The sequence below is a fragment of the Triticum aestivum genome, chromosome 1D (assembly GCF_018294505.1).
Source record: "Triticum aestivum cultivar Chinese Spring chromosome 1D, IWGSC CS RefSeq v2.1, whole genome shotgun sequence".
Lineage (NCBI taxonomy): Eukaryota > Viridiplantae > Streptophyta > Magnoliopsida > Poales > Poaceae > Triticum > Triticum aestivum.
In genome coordinates this window covers 33,124,075-33,147,381 of record NC_057796.1, presented here as the reverse complement: position 1 = coordinate 33,147,381, position 23,307 = coordinate 33,124,075, and the positions used below count along the sequence as shown (strand labels likewise).

The window sequence follows — 23,307 nt, the reverse complement described above, 5'->3', positions numbered from 1 at the left end:
ACTATTTTTCTACTTATTATATATGTAAAATTTTGAAATATACTTTTAAATTTTCATAAATAAATATTAAAGATTTATTAATACTTCTTGAAGAATTTATATACACAAAGATTTTTTTAAAATAATGTGGAAAATTAATGCATGATGGTTGTTATTCAAATAACATTAAACATTTTTTAATGCATGTTGATTTTTTTGTATTATACATTGAACAGAATTACTATAGAATAAAAAAATTGTTTAAATAATGTTTTACATTTTTAACACACATTGAACATTGTTTAAAGACATGACGAACATTTTTTGATACAAGATAAACATTTTTCATATAATTTTGAACATTCTTTATACATGTTAAACCTTTTTAATACACAATGAACTTTTTTGAGACATGATAAATATTATTCAAATAATTTTGAAAATTCTTTATACATGTTTAATATTTTGAAATACACAACCGTTCTTTTCAAATAATGTTGAGCTTTTTAAATACATGCTAAACCTTGTTCAATTAACATTGAGCATTTTTCCTTTTTTAAATAATGTTGAATTTTTTCTAAAAAAATATTTAACATTTTTTATAAGTGCGTGCATTTTCTGTAAAAGAAAAAAAATGAAAAAGAAAAAGAAAAAAATAAAAGAAAAATAAATAGTGGGAAAAGACTGCTTCAACAATGGGCCGGACCAGCGAAACCGGTAGCTTCCACAAACTGAAGAAGAAGAAAAGGAAAAAAAAAGTAAATAGAGATGAGCGTTAAGATGTCCTAGTTGGTTTGATTCATATCACCCTCACTTTTTAAAGAAGTTTAAAAAGAAAGAGAAAAAAATTCTGAGGGCGCCAGCCGTGTCGCAGAAGTGATTTGTGTCCCAGATGTTGATGAGTGAGTGCTACAATGCGCTGATAGGCTAGTACCATTGACAAGAGTGATTATGCATGATTGATACAATGATACTGCATGCAGGAACACCGGCAGTGGCGCTGGCAGATAATGGCTGTGTTTGTTTGGGCTTCAGTTTCGACAGATTCAGCTGTGGACTTGCTGTGCTGTCAAAACTGCTGTGCTGAGGAAACAACTGTGGCGAAGGTTAGCTGTTTGGCAATGCAGCTGTGGAAACGACTGTGGGCTGGTGAAAAGCCTGAAATGCCCTTAGAGTACTGAGATCAGTGTAACTTGTTGATTCTGTGTTAATATATTGTTTAAATGGTATTTTTTTTTATGGGTGAGTTTAAATGGTATTTTGAATGACAGGGAATGATTTGTTCTATGGTAATGCATAAAGTATTTCATAATAATAATTCTCTCACTTTCTTGCTCATATATACTCACAGAATAATATTGAGCAAAAGAATTATGTTGTTACGCAAGTCCATGCAAGTGACAATTGTTCGCACATGTAATTACAGGTCTGTACAAATACTATCCCTGCTGCGTTGCGTGTGGTGAACTGGTGAGAGACGAGACAGAGAGAGAGAGGAGTCAGCTCGGATGGATCGGGAGAGGGATGGCATTCTCGTTGTAAATTGAACGAAACGGCTAGGTTAGCGGTGGGATTATCACGAAGCGCAAGCCGTTTCGTAGCCAAAGTACGCCCCCGGTCGCTTCGGCCTATAACACGTGAAACATCACGAAGCTGCTTTGGGCTGTCGCCACGAAGCTGTCCATTTTTAGGTGTTTGTTCCCGTTTCAGTTTTTTCCCACGAGAAACTGGCTCCGGAAGCTGTAACAAACACAGCCAATGGCGTGCATGCATGGCGACCACAATGATAATCTTCCTTGCATGTGTGCTGCTAGTTCACCTAGTGCTTCACCATGTCCTGGATGCCTTGATCTGGTTGTACTTGGCAATTAATCTCATATAATCTGCTACTATTAACAACTGCTCAAGTGTGTAATTAATCTGCTTGATGGTAGAAGATTTTTTTTTGGGATTGTTCTTCCTTCAGAATAACACAGCTATATTCAGTTATTCAGGGGCCCTTTTTTCTAAGGATTTATCGACCAGTCGACACTCAGATAAATGGCTGTCATAATTTAGTCTGAAACCTTGAATGCCATTGCCTTCCTAGTTATTCCCACTGTCCGGGATGCCTTCCTAGTTATTCCCTCCATCTGGAAATCACTTATTTCTGGACGGAGGGAATACTTGATTAGCCACAAGGAATATAATGTTATTTTGTAGGTCTCAATTTGCTCCTTCATTCAGGGGAAGCAGAGTGCAAGGACGTTCAGAAGCCGCAGGGGCGCCGACTGCGGGTGCTTCTGGCCGGATTGCTCGACCACGCGGGTGGTGAGCCGCCGGTGGGGGCTGGCTGCGGCACGGAGTTTCCCCTCCTCGCCGGATCTGAGGTCTGGCTCCCTCCTCCTTGACTCCCTCTGCACCGCCGTCCCCTGCTGCTTGTGTCTCATGTGCGCCGGATCTGATGTGTGCTCGGTGGTGAGGCTTGGGACTACGGGAAACCGTTTGGTTGGCTTGTCCGGCCCGGCGGCAGCGACGCCTTTGGCGTCGTTCTTCCTCTCTGGAGGTGCCGCCGAGGTCCTCCCCTCTCCACCCTCGTTCCCCCTCCCGGGTGAAAGCCCAAAATCCGGCTAGGATTGGGCGGCAACGGCGCGTTTCGTGTCGTGCTCCTCCTTGGAGGTGCCGTCTGGGGAGGGTTCGTGTTCGGGTGAGGTGTGTCAAAGGTCCGAGCTTTGGGCGGCTCGGGTTGTCTAGCTGCGGCGGTTTCGTCGGGATTTGCATGGCCGGCATTGTCCCCGTTCCCCTCAAGGGTGGTGCCCACTGGTTGTGGCGTGTTTGGCTCAAGACTGGCGGTACGGCGCCTTCGATCTGGCGGTAGGGCATGGGGTCCCCTTCCCAGCATTAGCAACACGGCCCTGGCTGTGGGCTCCCGGTTCTCTTCTTCAACGGCCGACGGGTCTTGCTCCTCGACGTTCTGCGGTCTTCCTTGATGTCCTTGCTGCCTTTCTTCAGCAGCTGCTCCCGGTGGCTTTCCGGCAGTCTACTGGTGTCCTTGGTTGCGGCGGTATAGTGGATGTTGTGTGCTCATTGTCCATGGTGTTGTGCTCTGCGGTTGCTCCTGGCCCCGAGGTTACCATCGCTTCTGCTCTAGGGTGAGCGCTTCTCAGGTCCGCTGGTTCGATGCCTTTCGATCCAAGGCGAGAGGGAAGGGTCCCTCTGCGGCGCGAGAGGAGGAAGACGCCTGGTTTTCTTCATCCTGGGAGTCAGCCCAGTTCATGCCCACACTCTGTTCTAGCAGGTCTTCATCCTGCTCTGCCTGTCGCTACCTTTGTTATCAGTTTTGCTGCTGTCTTCGGCTAGTACAAGCAATGGGCTCGGTTGTATTTTCCTTTCGTGCTTGTGCGCTGCGTTGAGTTGTAAGCTTCCTAGAGTGCTCCCTTGTATCGTTGGGCCGATGTGGTTTGGTGTTTGTTTGTAATTCCTGGCTGATTGATGGCTTTGTTAATTCAAAGTCGGGCTCTTCGCGAGCCTTCGTTCTAAAAAAAAAGTTTATCAAAAGAGGCAACAGGTCCTCCTTTGACACCTCCATGTTACATAAACTTCAGTCAATGAGTTTGACACACTTCTCACAAGAAAAAAACGACTTTGAGACACAAAATTACACAGAGCAACAATGTCCAGGTTCTTATTCATACATCCAATATGATTTGTTTATTTATTGCAGCCAATATGATTGTTCCTTACGAAGCACATCTTCATATTTTCAAAATCAAACGCACCAAGATTATTTGGCTACTTCTCTAAAAGGATAACTCTGGTGTTTTTTTATCCATCTGGCTGCATGCTACTACCTCTGCAAAACAGAGGCAATGCCTGATTAAATAGCAGTACGTTTGTTATATGCACCCGCATATGCGTATTAATCCTTAACCACAGGTTTTAATCATGTGAATTGCATGCTTGTTCATACTTTTCAACATAGCTGTCCTGTCCACACGGTGAACTCATTTGCAAAACTACCGATCTGTACCATCTATGCTTAAAATTGCTACTGTCGACATCAGTTAAAATAAGTTCAGAGTAAAACTGTACCATCTATATTGAAAAATGCTAAAAGTTGCACTCCGTTATGAACTCTGCCAAATTTACTCTCACTGCTGGGGATTACTTAAAAGTGTAGCCTGACTTTGAATTGGTTCAGGCTGGATGACAGGAATTTAGTTCGTGTAGTTCTTTCTATGCTTGTTGTTTGAATTAGAAATCCAATCAAGTTCTGATGAATGTGGGAAGAAATACACCTAACCAACCTCCAATCATCCGATCATTACAATCCAACCAGCCCTTTCGATCTCACAATACAAAGGACGTAGACAAATGTTAATGGACCACACAATGCTCTGCGACACAAAATTGTAAACATATCAAGTGGCACGGAATGTGGTCATGACCGATGAAGTAAGTAAACCTAGACTACAACCGAACCTTGCTTTTCAGAGTAAGACTTGACTGAATTTGGTGGACTCCAATGTCTCAAAATAAACAACATAGGTCGCAAAGTTGCTTCTAACTGGCATAGATGCATATCAATGTGATGTCAAACGCACTTATGCAGCTCCATCTTCACCATGCAGCCATGGTATATATAGATAGTTGACATTCTCTTTGGGCATACTATTTCCATGTAGAGTGCATGTATTGAGTGTGAGTTGATCATTCGATTACAATGGGTCAATGGGATGTTGCCTGCAAATACGAATTTAATACATGGTTGTATTGGTTCAGTAATTAGGCATGTTGCTTACTGGCATATGTATCTCCTTTACCGGTCATTCTCTCACCCCCCACTTGCTGTTCAGATTATAAATCAAACTTGTTAGAGTTCTGTCGAATATTATTGTACAAGTTAGGTTACAGTTGGACTTGGAGTCGTACGGTGTGTAGACAGGATATGGAGTCGTGTCCAAATAGGACACTTGTATCCTAGGCCTCTCATATATCGCGGGGGTAGACACATGATGTAACCTATGCCAACATAATAGCACAGGCACGCGGGGGAGCCGGCGGCGTGTGCCGGCGCCCGGGCGGTCAGGGTGCGGTATTGTGACGGTATCATGGGGAGGAGCGCCAGTAGTCATGCCCCGGGGATGTAGCCATGATGGTGAACCTCGTTAACAAATCTCGGTGTCGTGCTCGTGTGATTGCTTGGTCCTCGGTAGATTGATGGTGCGTCTCGGATTATTCTAACAAGTGGTATCATGAGCAAGGTTAGAAGAAGGCTGCGGATCGTTGACCTAGAGGAAGCGATGAAGACCGGCGGATGGTCATGGTAAACGTGCGGGTTCGCACGATTTCAGAAGGACCTCGGCAACGTTCGAAGATCGTCGGGTGAGAAGCAGTCGGAAGGAGCAGCAGCCGATCTAGCATACGGTGACGGCGGGATCGCGAAGTTCTCGACGAGATCGGGATGACGTGCAACAGCAAGGACTCCACCAGATCGGATCGATCCAGTCTGGGCGAACGGCGGCGGTGGCGGCATATTGCGGCGCGTGCGCGTGGGCAGGCCTACTGCCAACGCGTTGAATACATGCGTACGTGCGCGCTAGCGCTGGGCGGCCAGAGGCCCAGGTGATGGTGAGGAGGCTGAAGTCCAGGCGGGCGGCAAAGCCCATAGCGCAAAAGCCCAGGCGTGGGCGTCTCGTGCGCGGAGCGGGCTGGTGCTAGTGGCGCGGCAGGTAGCGATCACGGTCGTTCTTGGCAGATGCAGAAAAGGCAGCGAGAGATTTGTTAAACGAAAAATATCTTCGCGGGCAGCGCGGGCTCAATCAGGAGATCAACTTTTCTGTTCTTTTTGGCAAATTTTGATTGCAGGCATTGCGTCAGGTACAGGACGCCGTGGCAAGAGGCCTGGGAGCCGGTGCATGAGGTTGCCAAATTGAGGCATCGGAAGTAGTTTTTGGACAAAGAAGTATGCATGGCGTGAGTTTTGAGCAAAACGTGACCTCTATGTTGTTTGCAATGCGGACACGAAGAAGCTGCTTGGCTCCAAATAATTTCTCGGATGAAAGTGCGGTGTGATGTCGAGTTGGTCAAGATGGAGCGCGTGGCGAGGATGACGTCGTGCATATAAGGCTCGGAGGGGTCTGGAGCGCGTCGTGGAAGGATCATGCATACACAGGGCGTCAAGGCAATGCACAGAAGTGCGAGGCCGACACAACGCAGGGTGGAGCATGACTGCAGGCGGATAATTTCGGCTGGGTCGGACTGGATTGTCTGATGGACTGACGTGGATGTTGGTCAAAGCAGAAGATGGTGGTGATTTCAGCGACGACGACATATGAGCGTGATGCTGATGGTGGCCAACTTCTGGGGCATGGAAACACGTGGCGCGGGCCCGAGGGCTTGTGCGGCTTCGACAAGACTATGGCGCGGGGTTGATTCAAGGTGATGTATACACGGAGCTTGAAGTTGACGGGGCGCGTGGGTGGACTGATCATCTACCATGGAGTCATGTTGAAGGTGGAGTTGGAGTCTGATGGACGACTTCACTCTGAGCTGATGGAGGGGCTACGGTGTAAGATAACGGAGAGTCGAAGCCTATTTCAGCGGGGATAGCGAGAGACACGTGGTTCGGACTGGGTACCAGTGGTCTGATGGAGACGTGATACTCGGTATCGGTCGGTGATGATCGGTGGTTCTCTGCAGTGAGGGGGTTGAGGCAGTGTGGGCTAGCTACCCGGGAGACTCGGCCAGGACAGCAGAGGCTCGACGCGGTGACAGCGGCGAGGCGTGCGGTAAGCACGGGACACAGCGACAGGCCAAGGCACTGGTGGTCAGATATGTTGTTAGACAAAGTGTGCAGGGGGTGCTGAAGCAGTGTTGACGAGTATCGGATTCAAGTTGGTGACTGGGTCTATCGGTGCTGGTTGATGGTCAGGAGTTAACCATGAAGAATCTGAGAAAGTGGCGGAAAGTCTGAAATTGTCAAAAGCTGGGAGAGTACATGGCCATATATTCTGTGATGTTCAGTGCACATGGCAAAGTGCGGATGAAAAGTACAGAAGGAGGCAGAGTGCTATAGTTGTGGGATATGCCAGAGACTATCCGGAAGAAGGGTGAGACAACTGCGAATTTGACTCAGGGTGACACAGGGCGACGGTGAAATTCCTTCAAGTTTCAGACAAGCGGTCAAGAAAGAGCGGTGACGTTGAGTTCAGGTAACTCTTATATGTGGCGTCCAATATGTGGGTTATTCATCTTCACGCAGACAGTGGTCGGTGTGTGATAGCGTTGAACGGATACTTCGGAAGTTGGGAGCACAATGTAAAGTAATGAGAAACTTAATTTTGCTCGAGTGTTGACTGTGAAGAAGACGAGAAGGGACTACAGTTGCAGGTGGAGTCACATGGAGTCTGGGAGTAGCAGCAGTGCTCATGGCGTATCTCAAGTCCAATGTACATGGAGGTCCGACGCACGGACGAATTCAAGGTGGTGGAGAATATTCGCCAAGGTGGAGTTTGTTAGAGTTGTGTCGAATATTATTGTATAAGTTAGGTTACAGTTGGACTTGGAGTCGTACGGTGCGTAGACAGGATATGGAGTCGTGTCCAAGTAAGACACTTGTATTCTAGGCCTCTCATATATAGCGGGGGTAGACACACGATGTAACCTATGCCAACATAATAGCACAGGCACGCGGGGGAGCCGGCGGCGTGTGCGGGCGCCCGGGCGGCCGGGGTGCGGTATTGTGACGGTGTCATAGGGAGGAGCGCCCGTAGTCATGGCCCGGGGATGTAGCCATGATGATGAGCCTCGTTAACAAATCTCGGTGTCGTGCTCGTGTGATTGCTTGGTCCTCGGTAGATTGACGGTGCATCTCGGATTATTCTAACAAAACTGACTTCTGCTCAATCTTGAACTATGAATATAGAAAACCAAAATATGATCTTTGTTAAGGAAAAGCGATTTTTCTTGTGTGGTAGCACTGGTATTTTTTCTTCTAGAATTTGTACTTAGAAAATTTATTATACTTTGTTCACCAGTTTTGAAAAGGTTCATGCGTGACGTACAACCAGTTCATGTCGACCTTGTTGCATGGGTTGCCCATACCAGCCGAAGTCTTAGTAGCTAGGATGCGTCTATTCGAGCTATGACCAGTGATATTTTTCCACTGTTTTTAATAACGGCGTTGTAGCGCTTACAGATGACCTGCGCTAAAAGACTTTGGTTGTATCACATGAAGTAAAGTTTTAAACAATCGTGCTATAGCGTTTAGAGAGGTTCACCCCTAAGAGACATGGCCCTTTATCTAAAGTATTTTTAAAAATATCTTTTATGAGGATAATTGTAGCATAAAAAAATACAAGTGAAAATTATTGGAATGATCATCTCGTTGACCATGCGGCCGGTGCACAGACACAGGCACCGTGCAATTTTTCAAAGGAAGCTTTATGGATTTATCACCATGTATCAAGATGGTGGAGCCACTCCAGTAGCCACCAGGGAGGGAATCGCAGGCGGCACGGCTACAAGCGCCGCTATTCCCCTGCTGCTGCTGCACCACAGACCCAGCGTGCGCGGGAACTCCGGCGACCAGGTGACTATACTACCTGTCGATTTCTTCAGTCCTTCCAAGTTCATTCCCGTTTTGGCTCGTTTCCGTCACCATAGTAGCTTCCCCTTCGTCCTGTTCCCGACCATGGCAACGCAGGGTATGTCATAGAGAAGGCCCGGCTGGAATGATGAGCCTCGCTCCGACTGAATGTCGAGAATATGGATGCCAAAGGTTGCTCTCAGTCTTGCACATCTCTGAACCCAGCCAATTTTTTTTGGAAATGCCCAACGAATGTGAAGGACAAGAAGGTTGTTCCTCTGTTCTTTAATGTTCAGAGTCAAGTAGTATGTCATGGTTTTCCTGATGTTTGGTTCATACAAGTTGCTGAACCGAGTATATTTGGAAAGGTCAAAGACTGGCGTTTCTTCACGTGGTTAGTCAGGTGCTTGGACATGGTCGTGCAAATTCAGATGATAAATGTGTCCATCATCAGCAATGCATCTGCTCGTAGCATGTCGCGGGAAATGCAGCGACTTATTGATGCTCCGAGGCTTGAATTTATTGCTATGAGAGTTCAAATTGATGCTATCAGGCTTTGAGAATGCAGCACTTGATCGGCGTATCAAGAAGTTGGCCGCCCAAAATGCGAAGCTTCAGCTTTTATTGTATTTTCTTTTCATCATTCTTCTTGGTGTTGCTAGTGAAACTAGTGAAGTAGAATCTCTGTCTGAATCGTGGTCGCCTCCTCTGCTCGCTGCTGTCGGACTGGACTAACATATGTCAGGCTGGTTGGTTCTGTTGAGCCATGTAGACTTTGTAAAAAAAAAAAGATTGCAAGTTTCCGAGGAGAAAGATCTTCATTTTGGGTAGCATTATTTGGCTCAGAATTTTGAACTGATTCAACTAGTTCAAATGGCAAATGACCAAAAAGGTGCGTAAGCAAAAACGGCACTCACACAACAGCCTTCTTGGGGAGGCGCATACATGACACTTCAAAGTTCAAACATGATAGGATAGATACGTTATCTCAAACAAACACATGCCAAATATATAATTGCTCACATTGTAGGCTACCTATATCAATTCATATATTCTTTATGGCACCACAATAATCATGCAAATCTTGTAGCCTGATTTCATGAAGGGGTCTGGGAATGAATGCTGGGCGATTTCTATTTGTCAGTGCCTGATATACCTACTGCATTGTTGGCAGGGCTTTGGGATTGACTTGCAGGCAAGCAAAGGCCACCAAGGTAACCAAAATGACATCCTTCTCCTCGTCAATAGTTGACGGTGCTGCGATGCGTCGATCCAGAATATCATTGAACTTCCTCAGCTGCTCTGTTCGGCAAAAGAATGGAAGGAGCAGATCACCTGGGTGCTTTCCCATCAAAACTTCCAGCGCAACCACGCCGAAGCTGTACACGTCGCACTTCTGAGTCAACACCATGGTAGATGACAGCTCTGTAATAAGGAACAAAATCAGCTCTATATCAGATCAGAGATTATACTTCTTCTCTCTTTCTGAATCACATTTTATAAAAAGAAATAAAAATGGATTAAACCCATGTAAGTACCAGGGACTATGTAGCCACACGTGCCTGCAAAAATAGTGCTCCAGCTTGAGTAACCATGCTTCAGTTTCCTCGCCATGCCAAAGTCTGAAACATAAGCCTTATAATCGAGGTCCAGAAGAATGTTGCTGCTTTTTATGTCATGATGCACGATTGGATCGCCGCAACCATGGTGCAAGTAGGAGAGAGCTTGAGCTACATCCACCACAACAGAAACTCTCTTGGGCCAATCCAGCTCCTTCACTAGCTCTTGCTCGTGCATAATGGATGATAAGCTTCCCCTCTCGATAAGATCATATACGGGGAATTTGTACTGGGAGTGGGAACAGAAGCCATACAGCTTGACGATGCATCGGTGCCTGATTTTTGTCAACACTTCAATCTCGGCGTGAAATGTTCCCTCGTCGCTTTATTCTTCCACTGAGTGAAGGAGCTTGACGGCAAAGATAATCCCGCCTTCAAGATGAACTCTGAAGACAGATCCATATCCTCCAACACCAATGCAATATTTCTCATCAAAATTTTTAGCTGATGATGTCTTCGAACGCGATCTTTCCGTCAAAATTCCATATGGAAAATATATCTCCAGACTTGCTTTTGCTTGTACTTTTTACATCCTTTCTTCTCCAACAGACGATCGTGATGCTTACAATTGAGAGGCAAGCAAATGAAAAGGGTGCAAAAAGAGCAAGAAGTACCATACTTGGGTGTTTCCCTTTTTGGTGTTCCATGTCTAACTTCGGTGTTTCACATGGAGTTAAGCCATACGAATCACCACATAACTCTGTATTATGGTCAAGTGAGATCAAGGCGGCAGCGATAAATGGAACTCTGCCATCCAAATTATTATATGATAAATTCAGCTTCCAAAGTTGGTGATAAACAGAAAAAGTCGTTGGGATGGCACTGCTTAAATTGTTTTTACTCAAATCAAGCTCATATAGGTTGGCAAGATACCCAAATTCTCGTGGTATCTGTCCTGTCAGTAAGTTGTCTGACAGGAGTAAGAACGATAAAGAGTGACAATGTCCAATCTGAGGTGGAATACTTCCTGAAAATTGATTTCTACTTAGATCCATATGTGAGAGAAGAACAAGAGATCATAACTCTCGCGGTAACATTACATTAAGCTGATTGGACTTAAGTGATAGTGTTGTAAGAGAGATCAATTTCGAGAAAGTCAAAGGGATGGAGCAATTTATTTGATTGTACGAAAGATCCAAGAATTCTAAACTTGTTAGATTTCCTATGCTTCCAATGGAACCCGTGATCCGGTTGTTTGAAAGATTTAGGTGATGTAAACTCGTTAGATTTCCTATGCTTCCAATCGATCCATTAAGAATATTGAAGGATAGATCCAAGTTTTCGAGCTTGGCAAGAGCACCAATGCTTGATGGGATTCCGCCTGAGAGGAGGTTGTTGTCAAGGTTCAAATTGTTAAGATGGGGCAAATCTGCAAAGTGGAGTGGCTCATAAAATTCCCTAGTCTTGCTATTGTACCAGGCATGGTATAAAAAATAATAATAAGAGAGATCTATGGAAGTTAGTGTAGTACAATCACCTAGGGATGTTGGGATACATCCGTTCAGGTCCTTGCCGGACAGATCCAAGTTTTTGAGCTTGGCAAGAGCACCAATGCTTGATCGGATTCCACCTGAGAGATGGTTGTTACCAAGGTTCAAATGGACAAGATGGGGCAAGTCTGCAAAGTGGAGAGGCTCATCAAATTCCCTAGTCTTCCTGTTGTACTAGGCATGGCATAAAAAATTGTAGTAAACGAGATCGATGGAGGATAGTTTTGTGCAGTTACCTACGAAATGTGGGATAGATCCATGAAGATGGTTGCCGGATAGATCCAGGTATTTGAGCTTCACGAGAGTGCCAATGCTTGATGGGATTGGGCCCGAGAGATTGTTGTGATTGAGGTCCAGATGGGCAAGCTGGGGCAAGTCTGCAAAGTGGAGAGGCTTGTCAAATTCCCTTGTCTTCCTACTGTACTAGGCATGGCAGAAAACAATTGTAGTAAAAGAGATCGATGGATGACAGCTTTGTACAGTTACCTACGGAATATGGGATAGATCCATCAAGATTATTGCTGGATAAATCGAGGTATTCGAGCTTCACGAGAGTGCCAAAGCTTGATGGGATTGGGCCGCCCAAGAGATAGTTGAAACTGAGGTCCAGATGGACAAGCTGGGGCAAGTCTGCAAAGTGGAGAGGCTCGTCAAATTCCCTAGTCTTCCTACTATACTAGGCATGGTACAAACAAATTATAGTAAAAGTGATCGATGGAGGTTAGCTTACTACAATTGCCAATGGATGTCGGGATAAATCCATCCAGGTCATTGCCAGACAGATCCAAGTATACGAGCTTGGCAAGAACACCAATGCTTGACGGGATTGCGCCTGAGAGACTGTTCTGACTGAGGTCTAGATGGACAAGATGGGGCAAGTCTGCAAAGTGGAGAGGCTCATCAAATTCCCTAGTCTTCCTACTGTACTAGGCATGGCATAAAAAATTGTAGTAAAAGAGATCGATGGAGGATAGTTTTGTACAGTTACCTACGGAATGTGGGATAGATCCATGAAGATGGTTGCCAGATAGACACAGTTATTCGAGCTTCACGAGAGTACCAATGCTTGATGGGATTGGGCCCAAGAAATTGTTGTAACTGAGGTCCAGATGGGCAAGCTAGGGCAAGTCTGCAAAGTGGAGAGGCTCGTCAAATACCCTTGTCTTCCTACTGTACTAGGCATGGCAGAAAACAATTGTAGTAAAAGAGATCGATGGATGACAGCTTTGTACAGTTACCTACGAAATGTGGGATATATCCATCAAGATTGTTGCTGGATAAATTGAGGTATTCGAGCTTCACGAGAGTGCCAATGCTTGATGGGATTCGGCCGCCCAAGAGATAGTTGAAACTAAGGTCCAGATGGACAAGCTGGGGCAAGTCTGCAAAGTGGAGAGGCTCGTCAAATTCCCTAGTCTTCCAACCACACTAGGCATGGTACAAACAAATTATAGTAAAAGTGATCGATGGAGGTTAGCTTCGTACAATTACCAATGGATGTTGGAATAAATCCATCCAGGTCATTGCCAAACAGATCCAAGTATACGAGCTTGGCAAGAACACCAATGCTTGACGGGATTGCGCCTGAGAGACTGTTCTGACTGAGGTCTAGATGGACAAGATGGGGCATGTCTGCAAAGTGGAGAGGCTCATCAAATTCCCTAGTCTTCCTACTGTACTAGGCATGGCATAAAAAATTGTAGTAAAAGCGATCGATGGAGGATAGTTTTGTACAGTTACCTACGGAATGTGGGATAGATCCATGAAGATGGTTGCCAGATAGACCCAGGTATTCGAGCTTCACGAGAGTACCAATGCTTGATGGGATTGGGCCCAAGAAATTGTTGTAGCTGAGGTCCAGATGGGCAAGCTGGGGCAAGTCTGCAAAGTGGAGAGGCTCGCCAAATTCCCTTGTCTTCCTACTGTACTAGGCATGGCAGAAAATAATTGTAGTAAAAGAGATTGATGGATGACATCTTTATACAGTTACCTACGAAATGTGGGATATATCCATCAAGATTGTTGCTGGATAAATCGAGGTATTCGAGCTTCACGAGAGTGCCAATGCTTGATGGGATTGGGCCTCCCAAGAGATAGTTGAAACTGAGGTCCAGATGGACAAGCTGGGGCAAGTCTGCAAAGTGGAGAGGCTCGTCAAATTCCCTAGTCTTCCAACCATACTAGGCATGGTACAAACAAATTATAGTAAAAGTAATCGATGGAGGTTAGCTTAGTACAATTACCAATGGATGTTGGGCTAAATCTGTCCAGGTCATTGCCAGACAGATGCAAGTATACGAGCTTGGCAAGAACACCAATGCTTGACGGGATTGCGCCTGAGAGACTGTTCTGACCGAGGTCTAGATGGACAAGATGGGGCAAGTCTGCAAAGTGGAGAGGCTCATCAAATTCCCTAATCTTCTTACTGTACTAGGCATGGCATAAAAAATTGTAGTAAAAGAGATCGGTGGAGGATAGTTTTGTACAGTTACCTACGGAATGTGGGATAGATCCATGAAGATGGTTGCTAGATAGACCCAGGTATTCGAGCTTCACGAGAGTACCAATGCTTGATGGGATTGGGCCCAAGAAATTGTTGTAGCTGAGGTCCAGATGGGCAAGCTGGGGCAAGTCTACGAAGTGGAGTGGCTCGCCAAATTCCCTTGTCTTCCTACTGTACTAGGCATGGCAGAAAATAATTGTAGTAAAAGAGATTGATGGATGACATCTTTATACAGTTACCTACGAAATGTGGGATATATCCATCAAGATTGTTGCTGGATAAATCGAGGTATTCGAGCTTCACGAGAGTGCCAATGCTTGATGGGATTGGGCCTCCCAAGAGATAGTTGAAACTGAGGTCCAGATGGACAAGCTGGGGCAAGTCTGCAAAGTGGAGAGGCTCGTCAAATTCCCTAGTCTTCCAACCATACTAGGCATGGTACAAACAAATTATAGTAAAAGTAATCGATGGAGGTTAGCTTAGTACAATTACCAATGGATGTTGGGATAAATCTGTCCAGGTCATTGCCAGACAGATGCAAGTATACGAGCTTGGCAAGAACACCAATGCTTGACGGGATTGCGCCTGAGAGACTGTTCTGACCGAGGTCTAGATGGACAAGATGGGGCAAGTCTGCAAAGTGGAGAGGCTCATCAAATTCCCTAGTCTTCTTACTGTACTAGGCATGGCATAAAAAATTGTAGTAAAAGAGATCGATGGAGGATAGTTTTGTACAGTTACCTACGGAATGTGGGATAGATCCATGAAGATGGTTGCCAGATAGACCCAGGTATTCGAGCTTCACGAGAGTACCAATGCTTGATGGGATTGGGCCCAAGATATTGTTGTACCTGAGGTCCACATGGGCAAGCTGGGGCAAGTCTGCAAAGTGGAGAGGCTCGTCAAATTCCCTTATCTTCCTACTGTACTAGGCATGGCAGAAAATAATTGTAGTAAAAGAGATCGATGGATGACAGCTTTGTACAGTTACCTATGAAATGTGGGATATATCCATCAAGATTGTTGCTGGATAAATCGAGGTATTCGAGCTTCACGAGAGTGCCAATGCTTGATGGGATTGGGCCGCCCAAGAGATGGTTGAAACTGAGGTCCAGATGGACAAGCTGGGGCAAGTTTGCAAAGTGGAGAGGCTCGTCAAATTCCCTAGTCTTCCAACCATACTAGGCATGGTACAAACAAATTATAGTAAAAGTGATCGATGGAGGTTAGCTTAGTACAATTACCAATGGATGTTGGGATAAATCCGTCTAGGTCATTGCCAGATAGATCCAAGTATACGAGCTTGGCAAGAACACCAATGCTTGATGGGATTGCGCCTGAGAGACTGTTCTGACTGAGGTCTAGATGGACAAGATGGGGCAAGTCTGCAAAGTGGAGAGGCTCATCAAATTCCCTAGTCTTCCTACTGTACTAGGCATGGCATAAAAAATTGTAGTAAAAGAGATCGATGGAGGATAGTTTTGTACAGTTACCTACGGAATGTGGGATAGATCCATGAAGATGGTTGCCAGATAGACACGGTTATTCGAGCTTCACGAGAGTACCAATGCTTGATGGGATTGGGCCCAAGATATTGTTGTAACTGAGGTCCAGATGGGCAAGCTGGGGCAAGTCTGCAAAGTGGAGAGGCTCGTCAAATTCCCTTGTCTTCCTACTGTACTAGGCATGGCAGAAAACAATTGTAGTAAAAGAGATCGATGGATGACAGCTTTGTACACTTACCTACGAAATGTGGGATATATCCATCAAGATTGTTGCTGGATAAATCGAGGTATTCGAGCTTCACGATAGTGCCAATGCTTGATGGGATTGGGCCGCCCAAGAGATAGTTGAAACTGAGGTCTAGATGGACAAGATGGGGCAAGTCTCCAAAGTGGAGAGGCTCGTCAAATTCCCTAGTCTTCCTACCATACTAGGCATGGTACAAACAAATTATAGTAAAAGTGATCGATGGAGGTTAGCTTAGTACAATTACCAATGGATGTTGGGATAAATCCGTCCAGGTCATTGCCAGACAGATCCAAGTATACGAGCTTGGCAAGAACACCAATGCTTGACGGGATTGCGCCTGAGAGACTGTTCTGACTGAGGTCTAGAGGACAAGATGGGGCAAGTCTGCAAAGTGGAGAGGCTCATCAAATGCCCTAGTCTTCCTACTGTTCTAGGCATGGCATAAAAAATTGTAGTAAAATAGATCGATGGAGGATAGTTTTGTACAGTTACCTACGGAATGTGGGATAGATCCATGAAGATGGTTGCCAGATAGACCCAGGTATTCGAGCTTCACGAGAGTACCAATGCTTGATGGGATTGGGCCCAAGATATTGTTGTAACTGAGGTCCAGATGGGCAAGCTGGGGCAAGTCTGCAAAGTGGAGAGGCTCGTCAAATTCCCTTGTCTTCCTACTGTACTAAGCATGGCAGAAAACAATTATAGTAAAAGAGATCGATGGATGACACCTTTGTAAAGTTACCTATGAAATGTGGGATATATCGATCAAGATTGTTGCTGGATAAATCGAGGTATTCGAGCTTCACAAGAGTGCCAATGCTTGATGGGATTGGGCCGCCCATGAGATTGTTGGGGAACGTAGCAATAATTCAAAATTTTCCTACGTGTCACTAAGACCAATCTAGGAGATGCTAGCAACGAGAGAGAGGGAGTGCATCTTCATACCCTTGAAGATCGCTAAGCGGAAGCGTTACAAGAACGCGGTTGATGGAGTCGTACTCGCGGCGATTCAAATCGAGGAAGATCCGATCTAGTGCCGAACGGACGGCACCTCCGCGTTCAACACACGTACAGCCCGGGGACGTCTCCTCCTTCTTGATCCAGCAAGGGGAAAGGAGAAGTTGAGGGAGAACTCCAGCAGCACGACGGCGTGGTGGCAATGGAGCTCGTGGTTCTCCGGCAGAACTTCGCTAAGCACTACGGAGGAGGAGGAGGAGGTGTATGAGGAGGGAGGGCTGCGCCAGGGAAGAGGTGCGGTTGCCGTCCCACCCTCCACTATATATAGGGGCAAGGGGAGAGGGGGAGGCGCCGTAGGGTTTCCCCTAGGGGGCGGCGGCCAAGCAGATTGGATCTCCCTAGGGAAAATCCTAGGGAGACTTGCCCCCCAAGCCAAGCAGGTGGAGGCTTGCCTCCCAAGCCAGGTGGAGGCGCCCCACCTCCCCAAGTAACGCGGGAAAGGGTGTGGGGGCGCACCACCCCTTAGTGGGCTGGTTTGCCCCTTCCCCTTTGGCCCATGAGGCCCTCCAACACTTGCTGGGGCTCCTGAAACACCTTTCGGTCATGCTGGCCATAGCCTGGTACCCCCGGAACACTTCCGGACTCCAATACCCTTCGTCCAATATATCGATCTTCACCGCCGGACCATTCCGGATCTCCTCGTGATGTCCGGGATCTCATCCGGGACTCCGAACAACCTTCGGTAACCACATACTATTTCCCATAACAACTCTAGCGTCACCGAACCTTAAGTGTGTAGACCCTACGGGTTCGGGAACCATGCAGACATGACCGAGACACCTCTCCGGCCAATAACCAATAGCGGGATCTGGATACCCATATTGGCTCCCACATGTTCCACGATGATCTCATCGGATGAACCACGATGTCGGGGATTCAATCAATCCCGTATACAATTCCCTTTGTCTATCGGTATGTTACTTGCCCGAGATTCGATCATCGGTATCCCAATACCTCGTTCAATCTCGTTACCGGCAAGTCTCTTTACTCATTCCGTAACGCATGATCCCATGGCTAACTCCTTAGTCACATTGAGCTCATTATGATGATGCATTACCGAGTGGGCCCAGAGATACCTCTCCGTCATACGGAGTGACAAATCCCAGTCTCGATTCGTGCCAACCCAACAGACACTTTCGGAGATACCTGTAGTGCACCTTTATAGCCACCCAGTTACGTTGTGACGTTTGGTACACCCAAAGCATTCCTACGGTATCCGGGAGTTGCACAATCTCATGGTCTAAGGAAATGATACTTGACATTAGAAAAGCTCTTAGCAAACAAACTACACGATCTTGTGCTATGCTTAGGATTGGGTCTTGTCCATCACATCATTCTCCTAATGATGTGATCCCGTTATCAATGACGTCCAATGTCCATGGTCAGAAAACCATAACCATCTATTGATCAACGAGCTAGTCAACTAGAGGCTTACTAGGGACATGTTGTGGTCTATGTATTCACACATGTATTACGGTTTCCAGTTAATACAATTATAGCATAAACAATAGACAATTATCATGAACAAGGAAATAGAATAATAACCATTTTATTATTGCCTCTAGGGCATATTTCCAACAGAGATAGTTGAAACTGAGGTCCAGATGGACAAGCTGGGACAAGTCTGCAAAGTGGAGAGGCTCGCCAAATTCCCTAGTCTTCCTACCATACTAGGCATGGTACAAACAAATTATAGTAAAAGTGATCGATGGAGGTTAGCTTAGTACAATTACCAATGGATGTTGGGATAAATCCGTCCAGGTCATTGCCAGATAGATCCAAGTATACGAGCTTGGCAAGAACACCAATGCTTGACGGGATTGCGCCTGAGAGACTGTTCTGACTGAGGTCTAGATGGACAAGATGGGGCAAGTCTGCAAAGTGGAGAGGCTCATCAAATTCCCTAGTCTTCCTACTGTACTAGGCATGGCATAAAAAATTGTAGTAAAAGAGATCGATGGAGGATAGTTTTGTACAGTTACCTACGGAATGTGGGATAGATCCATGAAGATGGTTGCCAGATAGACCTAGGTATTCGAGCTTCACGAGAGTACCAATGCTTGATGGGATTGGGCCCAAGATATTGTTGTAACTGAGGTCCAGATGGGCAAGCTGGGGCAAGTCTGCAAAGTGGAGAGGCTCGTCAAATTCCCTTGTCTTCCTACTGTACTAGGCATGGCAGAAAATAATTGTAGTAAAAGAGATCGATGGATGACAGCTTTGTACAGTTACCTACGAAACGTGGGATATATCCATCAAGATTGTCGCTCGATAAATCGAGGTATTCGAGCTTCACGAGAGTGCCAATGCTTGATGGGATTGGGCCGCCCAAGAGATAGTTGAAACTGAGGTCCAGATGGACAAGCTGGGGCAAGTCTGCAAAGTGGAGAGGCTCGTCAAATTCCCTAGTCTTCCTACGTACCATACTAGGCATGGTACAAACAAATTATAGTAAAAGTGATCGATTGAGGTTAGCTTAGTACAATTACCAATGGATGTTGGGATAAATCCGTCCAGGTCATTGCCAGACAGATCCAAGTATACGAGCTTGGCGAGAACACCAATGCTTGACGGGATTGCGCTTGAGAGACTGTTCTGACTGAGGTCTAGATGGACAAGATGGCGCAAGTCTGCAAAGTGGAGAGGTTCGTCAAATTCCCTAGTCTTCCTACAGTACTAGGCATGGCATAAAAAATTGTAGTAAAAGAGATCAATGGAGGATAGTTTTGTACAGTTACCTACGGAATGTGGGATAGATCCATGAAGATGGTTGCCAGATAGACCCAGGTATTCGAGCTTCACGAGAGTACCAATGCTTGATGGGATTGGGCCCAAGAAATTGTTGTAACTGAGGTCCAGATGGGCAAGCTGGGGCAAGTCTGCAAAGTGGAGAGGCTCGTCAAAGTCCCTTGTCTTCCTACTGTACTAGGCATGGCAGAAAACAATTGTAGTAAAAGAGATCGATGGATGACAGCTTTGTACAGTTACCTACGAGATGTGGGATATATCCATCAAGATTGTTGCTGGATAAATTGAGGTATTCGAGCTTCACGATAGTGCCAATACTTGATGGGATTGGGCCGCCCAAGAGATAGTTTAAACTGAGGTCCAGATGGACAAGATGGGGCAAGTCTGCAAAGTGGAGCCTGTCCAACCTGCCTTGAAGGCCAAAATCCACAAGGGAAATGTTGGACACTACTAGGGCGGCATCACCCTGGTCAACGCTACGAGGCAGCACGACATTGCTGCAGGTAACACCGGTCCAGTTACAGGGGCTGGTTCCCTTTGTCCATGAGTCCAGACGATAGGTCCCTCTTCTATATAGGCCAGCTTTCCATCGGAGAAGTGCCTCTGCTTGCCGATCTAGTGACGGATGCGTTCAATTTGAGGTACTCCTACAAGATAGGCGTGGCAAGGCAAGCAGGAGCAGCAGCAGCTCCAAGGCAAGGAGAAGGCTCATGTTGTGCAGCTCTAGTTCATAAGTGAAGCTCCGGGGCACACACATTACATATAGTCCGCAGATGCAGTTGATAGTTCTAAAGAAAGTGATTGCGAGGCTTGCCGTGTAGCCCAGGATGCTCGGCCAGATTGTGGAGCTGATTCCCGCAAGGACGGCGTGCAAGACCTTATCACATTCTGCTCCACACAACGCGCGGTGCCATGGAACCACTAAAACTTGCAAAACGCGTGGTGCCACCTGCTTGCAAAGGGCGTTGTATTGCTGCACCATTCCCTTACAACGCGTGATTCCGCAAGCTGTGATTACTGAATTTGATTGCGACTTGACTGAATTTGAGTAAGCCGCGTAATCGCTGTGTTACCTGCTCGTGGTTCCCCTGCTGCCGTTGATCGTTCTAAAGAAAGTGATTGCCAGGCTTGCCGTGTAGCCCATGCTGGGACAGATTGTGGAGCTGATTCCCCCAAGGAAGTGCGAAGACCTTCTCACATTCTGCTCCATACAATGCATCACTGATCTTTTTCAAAACTGAATGAAGACCACCATTTCTGAGACCTGACTAGAGCCTGGCACCGCAAGAACGTCTTCACTCAGACAAAGTCACAATCCTTCCTTGCAGAAGATGCTGAACCATACAATCCGAGCAGAGGAACCTATTTATTGCGCGAACGTTGATTCACCGCAACCTGTAATTGCCAGTTGAATGACATTAGGAAAAGAATGCGACTTCACTGAATTGCAGGAAGCCACGTACTCGTGGTGCTACCTGCTCCTGGTCGTGGCACCTCTCATCAGAAGTCCTCCCCTTCCCAGAGCAGATTGAGAGGGCAAGGCGGCCGGCGTCGACCTGAGGCTTCTCAATTTGCATACTCGGCGGTGGTGGCGGGGGAACTCGCAGATGCGGCGCCGCGTCAAGGGCAACGAGGGCGGCGGCGGCGTCGGAGAAGGGGAAGGGAATAGAGATGGTGAGATGAAAAGATCACATGTGGGACCCACGTCGGATGGGAGCTTTATTGAGGGTTACCATTGCATTTTGCATTGCGGGAAGTTAAAAAAGAATGAACATTGTAATTTGTTTGTTCAAATTCATGTACTCCTTTAATTTAAAGTATTATGCATTATCCTTATGTAATGTAAAGATCATGAATCCTCTGTGTGCTACCGTTTGTTGGTATTGAAGAAAAATTCTCATATGCCGAATCATTACATGTTTTCTGGAGAGGACAAAAACGAGAACTAGATTCGATTTACGTGTTGCTAAAAATTTGTAAAAACAACCAGAATTGAGATTTGGGGAATCCTACAAAAAATACTGCGCATGCTCTAAATATTGGGTCTCTTTATACAAATTTACAGTTTTGGTTCTAGAACTAGTGTAGCGTGAAGCATCCTTCTCGAATTCAACCAGATGCAACCCTGACAACTTTGTTCACTTCTGCCTCTAGTGTGATTTCCTGGTCACATATATATTCGATGGTTATAAAATTGCATGTCATGTGGCACTGGTGTTTAATTGAGGTTTTGGGTTCATGGTAGTGTTTGGAATTCCTTGGACTGCAAGATCAAGCCACATAATAAATGTTTCTCATAATAAAACCATGTTCACCAAAGTTGGATTTATCACCGTAAACTCATCAACAAAATTACTTCCAATATGTTTAATATGTGTGTTTATTTTGGCTATACTTAGGAAGAGTGAAAGTCCGTAAAAATCGCAATTTTAAAATAATATTCTCAATGCTAACCTTCACTATTAACACTAAAAATTGTTCCATCTTTATATACACTAGATCATTGATGGCGCGCGTTGCAGCGCCCATCCATTTTAACACTACAATGATAGGTATTTGTAAATATGTGGTATTTGGCCATTAGTTTTACTCATGAGCTCATATAATGAAAGGAAATTTATATAACCAAGCTACAAAACATGAATATTAAATTTGCATAAACTTACCCATAATTGGGTAGTAATCAAAGTGGAGGATTTAATAGGCTTTAAATTAAATAAATAAAAAGATAAATACTTGATTGCTCAAGTAAACGTTGTTTTAACTTTACAATTTATTTCTGTCACAACTTTACTGAAAGGTATAAGAACTAACAAAAATATTGTACCCTTTCAAAGGGGAGTAGTACAGATTATGTCTAGCATAATGATGGCATCATATATAGATACAATCGATATTATATGCAGTAGCATGAATAGCCGGAGCTCAGGGAAAGGCAAGCATGATCAATACCCCAAAAAAATTGCCATTGCATTCGTGTCATGTGAGCAAAAACAATCTAGTTTTCAGAGCTTATTGCATCTACTTCTGCTGCAAATTAAGGCCCCAACGAGTAACACATCACTGTATGACCAATCATCAAGCACTGATGCCTTGCATAGACATGAACTGGCATTGATGCCATCCTCATCAAAATAGCATGAATAAAGCAACACATGGAGAAGTATATAAATTGACAAAATATGCCACCTTTATAAACAATATCCAAGTGCCTTATTGTAATTGGTCCCAGATAACTCAGACTACATGGATAATATACATCTGTAAGCGATCACAGAGCTTTGGCAGCCAAGATATATTTTAGTGCCCTGCAATCAGCTCCTTTCTCCCTTTGCAGAAACAGTACATGAGACATTTTGGAATATATTCGCTAAACAAAATACATTATAAAATAAGAAAATCTACAGTAATAATATGACACTATACGTCTTGCTATAAAACCAAGTTTCAGATTTCCTACTTCGAAACCATTTTTTCACTTATTATGAAGTTGACCCATACATATTGCACATATTTCATTCTTTCTTCGATCAATCTCATAAAAAATACAAATACAAAGTAGATAATGACCATCAACTTATTACTCTAATCCGCTGAGAGAGAAAAAAGAGGCTTCACTCAGTAGAAAAC

The 23,307-nt window shown here is 45.3% G+C and overlaps 2 protein-coding genes across 2 annotated transcripts; both read right to left on the bottom strand.

Annotated features, from left to right (window-relative positions):
* Window positions 1-9,527: 9,527 nt before the first annotated feature.
* LOC123180100 (probable leucine-rich repeat receptor-like protein kinase At1g35710) lies at window positions 9,528-11,166 on the bottom strand. The gene is made up of 2 exons (XM_044592060.1): window positions 10,087-11,166; window positions 9,528-9,973 (listed from the first exon to the last, which is right to left on the bottom strand). Exons 1-2 carry the CDS (start codon window positions 10,343-10,345, stop codon window positions 9,705-9,707), a joined length of 528 nt encoding a protein of 175 aa, XP_044447995.1. The 5' UTR covers window positions 10,346-11,166; the 3' UTR covers window positions 9,528-9,704.
* Window positions 11,167-12,160: 994 nt separating this feature from the next.
* LOC123157411 (probable leucine-rich repeat receptor-like protein kinase At1g35710) lies at window positions 12,161-21,254 on the bottom strand. Its single transcript, XM_044575690.1, has 15 exons — window positions 21,153-21,254; window positions 21,067-21,072; window positions 15,152-15,341; window positions 14,902-15,042; window positions 14,653-14,793; window positions 14,400-14,543; window positions 14,150-14,290; window positions 13,901-14,041; window positions 13,648-13,791; window positions 13,398-13,538; window positions 13,143-13,289; window positions 12,896-13,039; window positions 12,646-12,786; window positions 12,388-12,537; window positions 12,161-12,287 (listed from the first exon to the last, which is right to left on the bottom strand). The coding sequence occupies exons 1-13, from the start codon at window positions 21,252-21,254 to the stop codon at window positions 12,776-12,778; spliced, it is 1,593 nt and encodes a 530-aa protein (XP_044431625.1). The 3' UTR covers window positions 12,161-12,287; window positions 12,388-12,537; window positions 12,646-12,775.
* Window positions 21,255-23,307: the final 2,053 nt, after the last annotated feature.

Excerpts from the sequence above, each read along its gene's own strand:
- LOC123180100 (XM_044592060.1), bottom strand. The coding sequence starts at position 10,345 with ATGCACGAGCAAGAGCTAGTGAAGGAGCTGGATTGGCCCAAGAGAGTT. Across the intron at positions 9,974-10,086 it reads GTGTGGCTACATAGTCCCTG|AGCTGTCATCTACCATGGTG; the intron begins GTACTTACATGG and ends TCCTTATTACAG.
- LOC123157411 (XM_044575690.1), bottom strand. The coding sequence starts at position 21,254 with ATGCAAATTGAGAAGCCTCAGGTCGACGCCGGCCGCCTTGCCCTCTCA. Across the intron at positions 14,544-14,652 it reads ATTTATCCCAACATCCATTG|ACTTGCCCCAGCTTGTCCAT; the intron begins GTAATTGTACTA and ends TCCACTTTGCAG. Across the intron at positions 14,291-14,399 it reads ATATATCCCACATTTCGTAG|ACTTGCCCCAGCTTGCCCAT; the intron begins GTAACTGTATAA and ends TCCACTTCGTAG.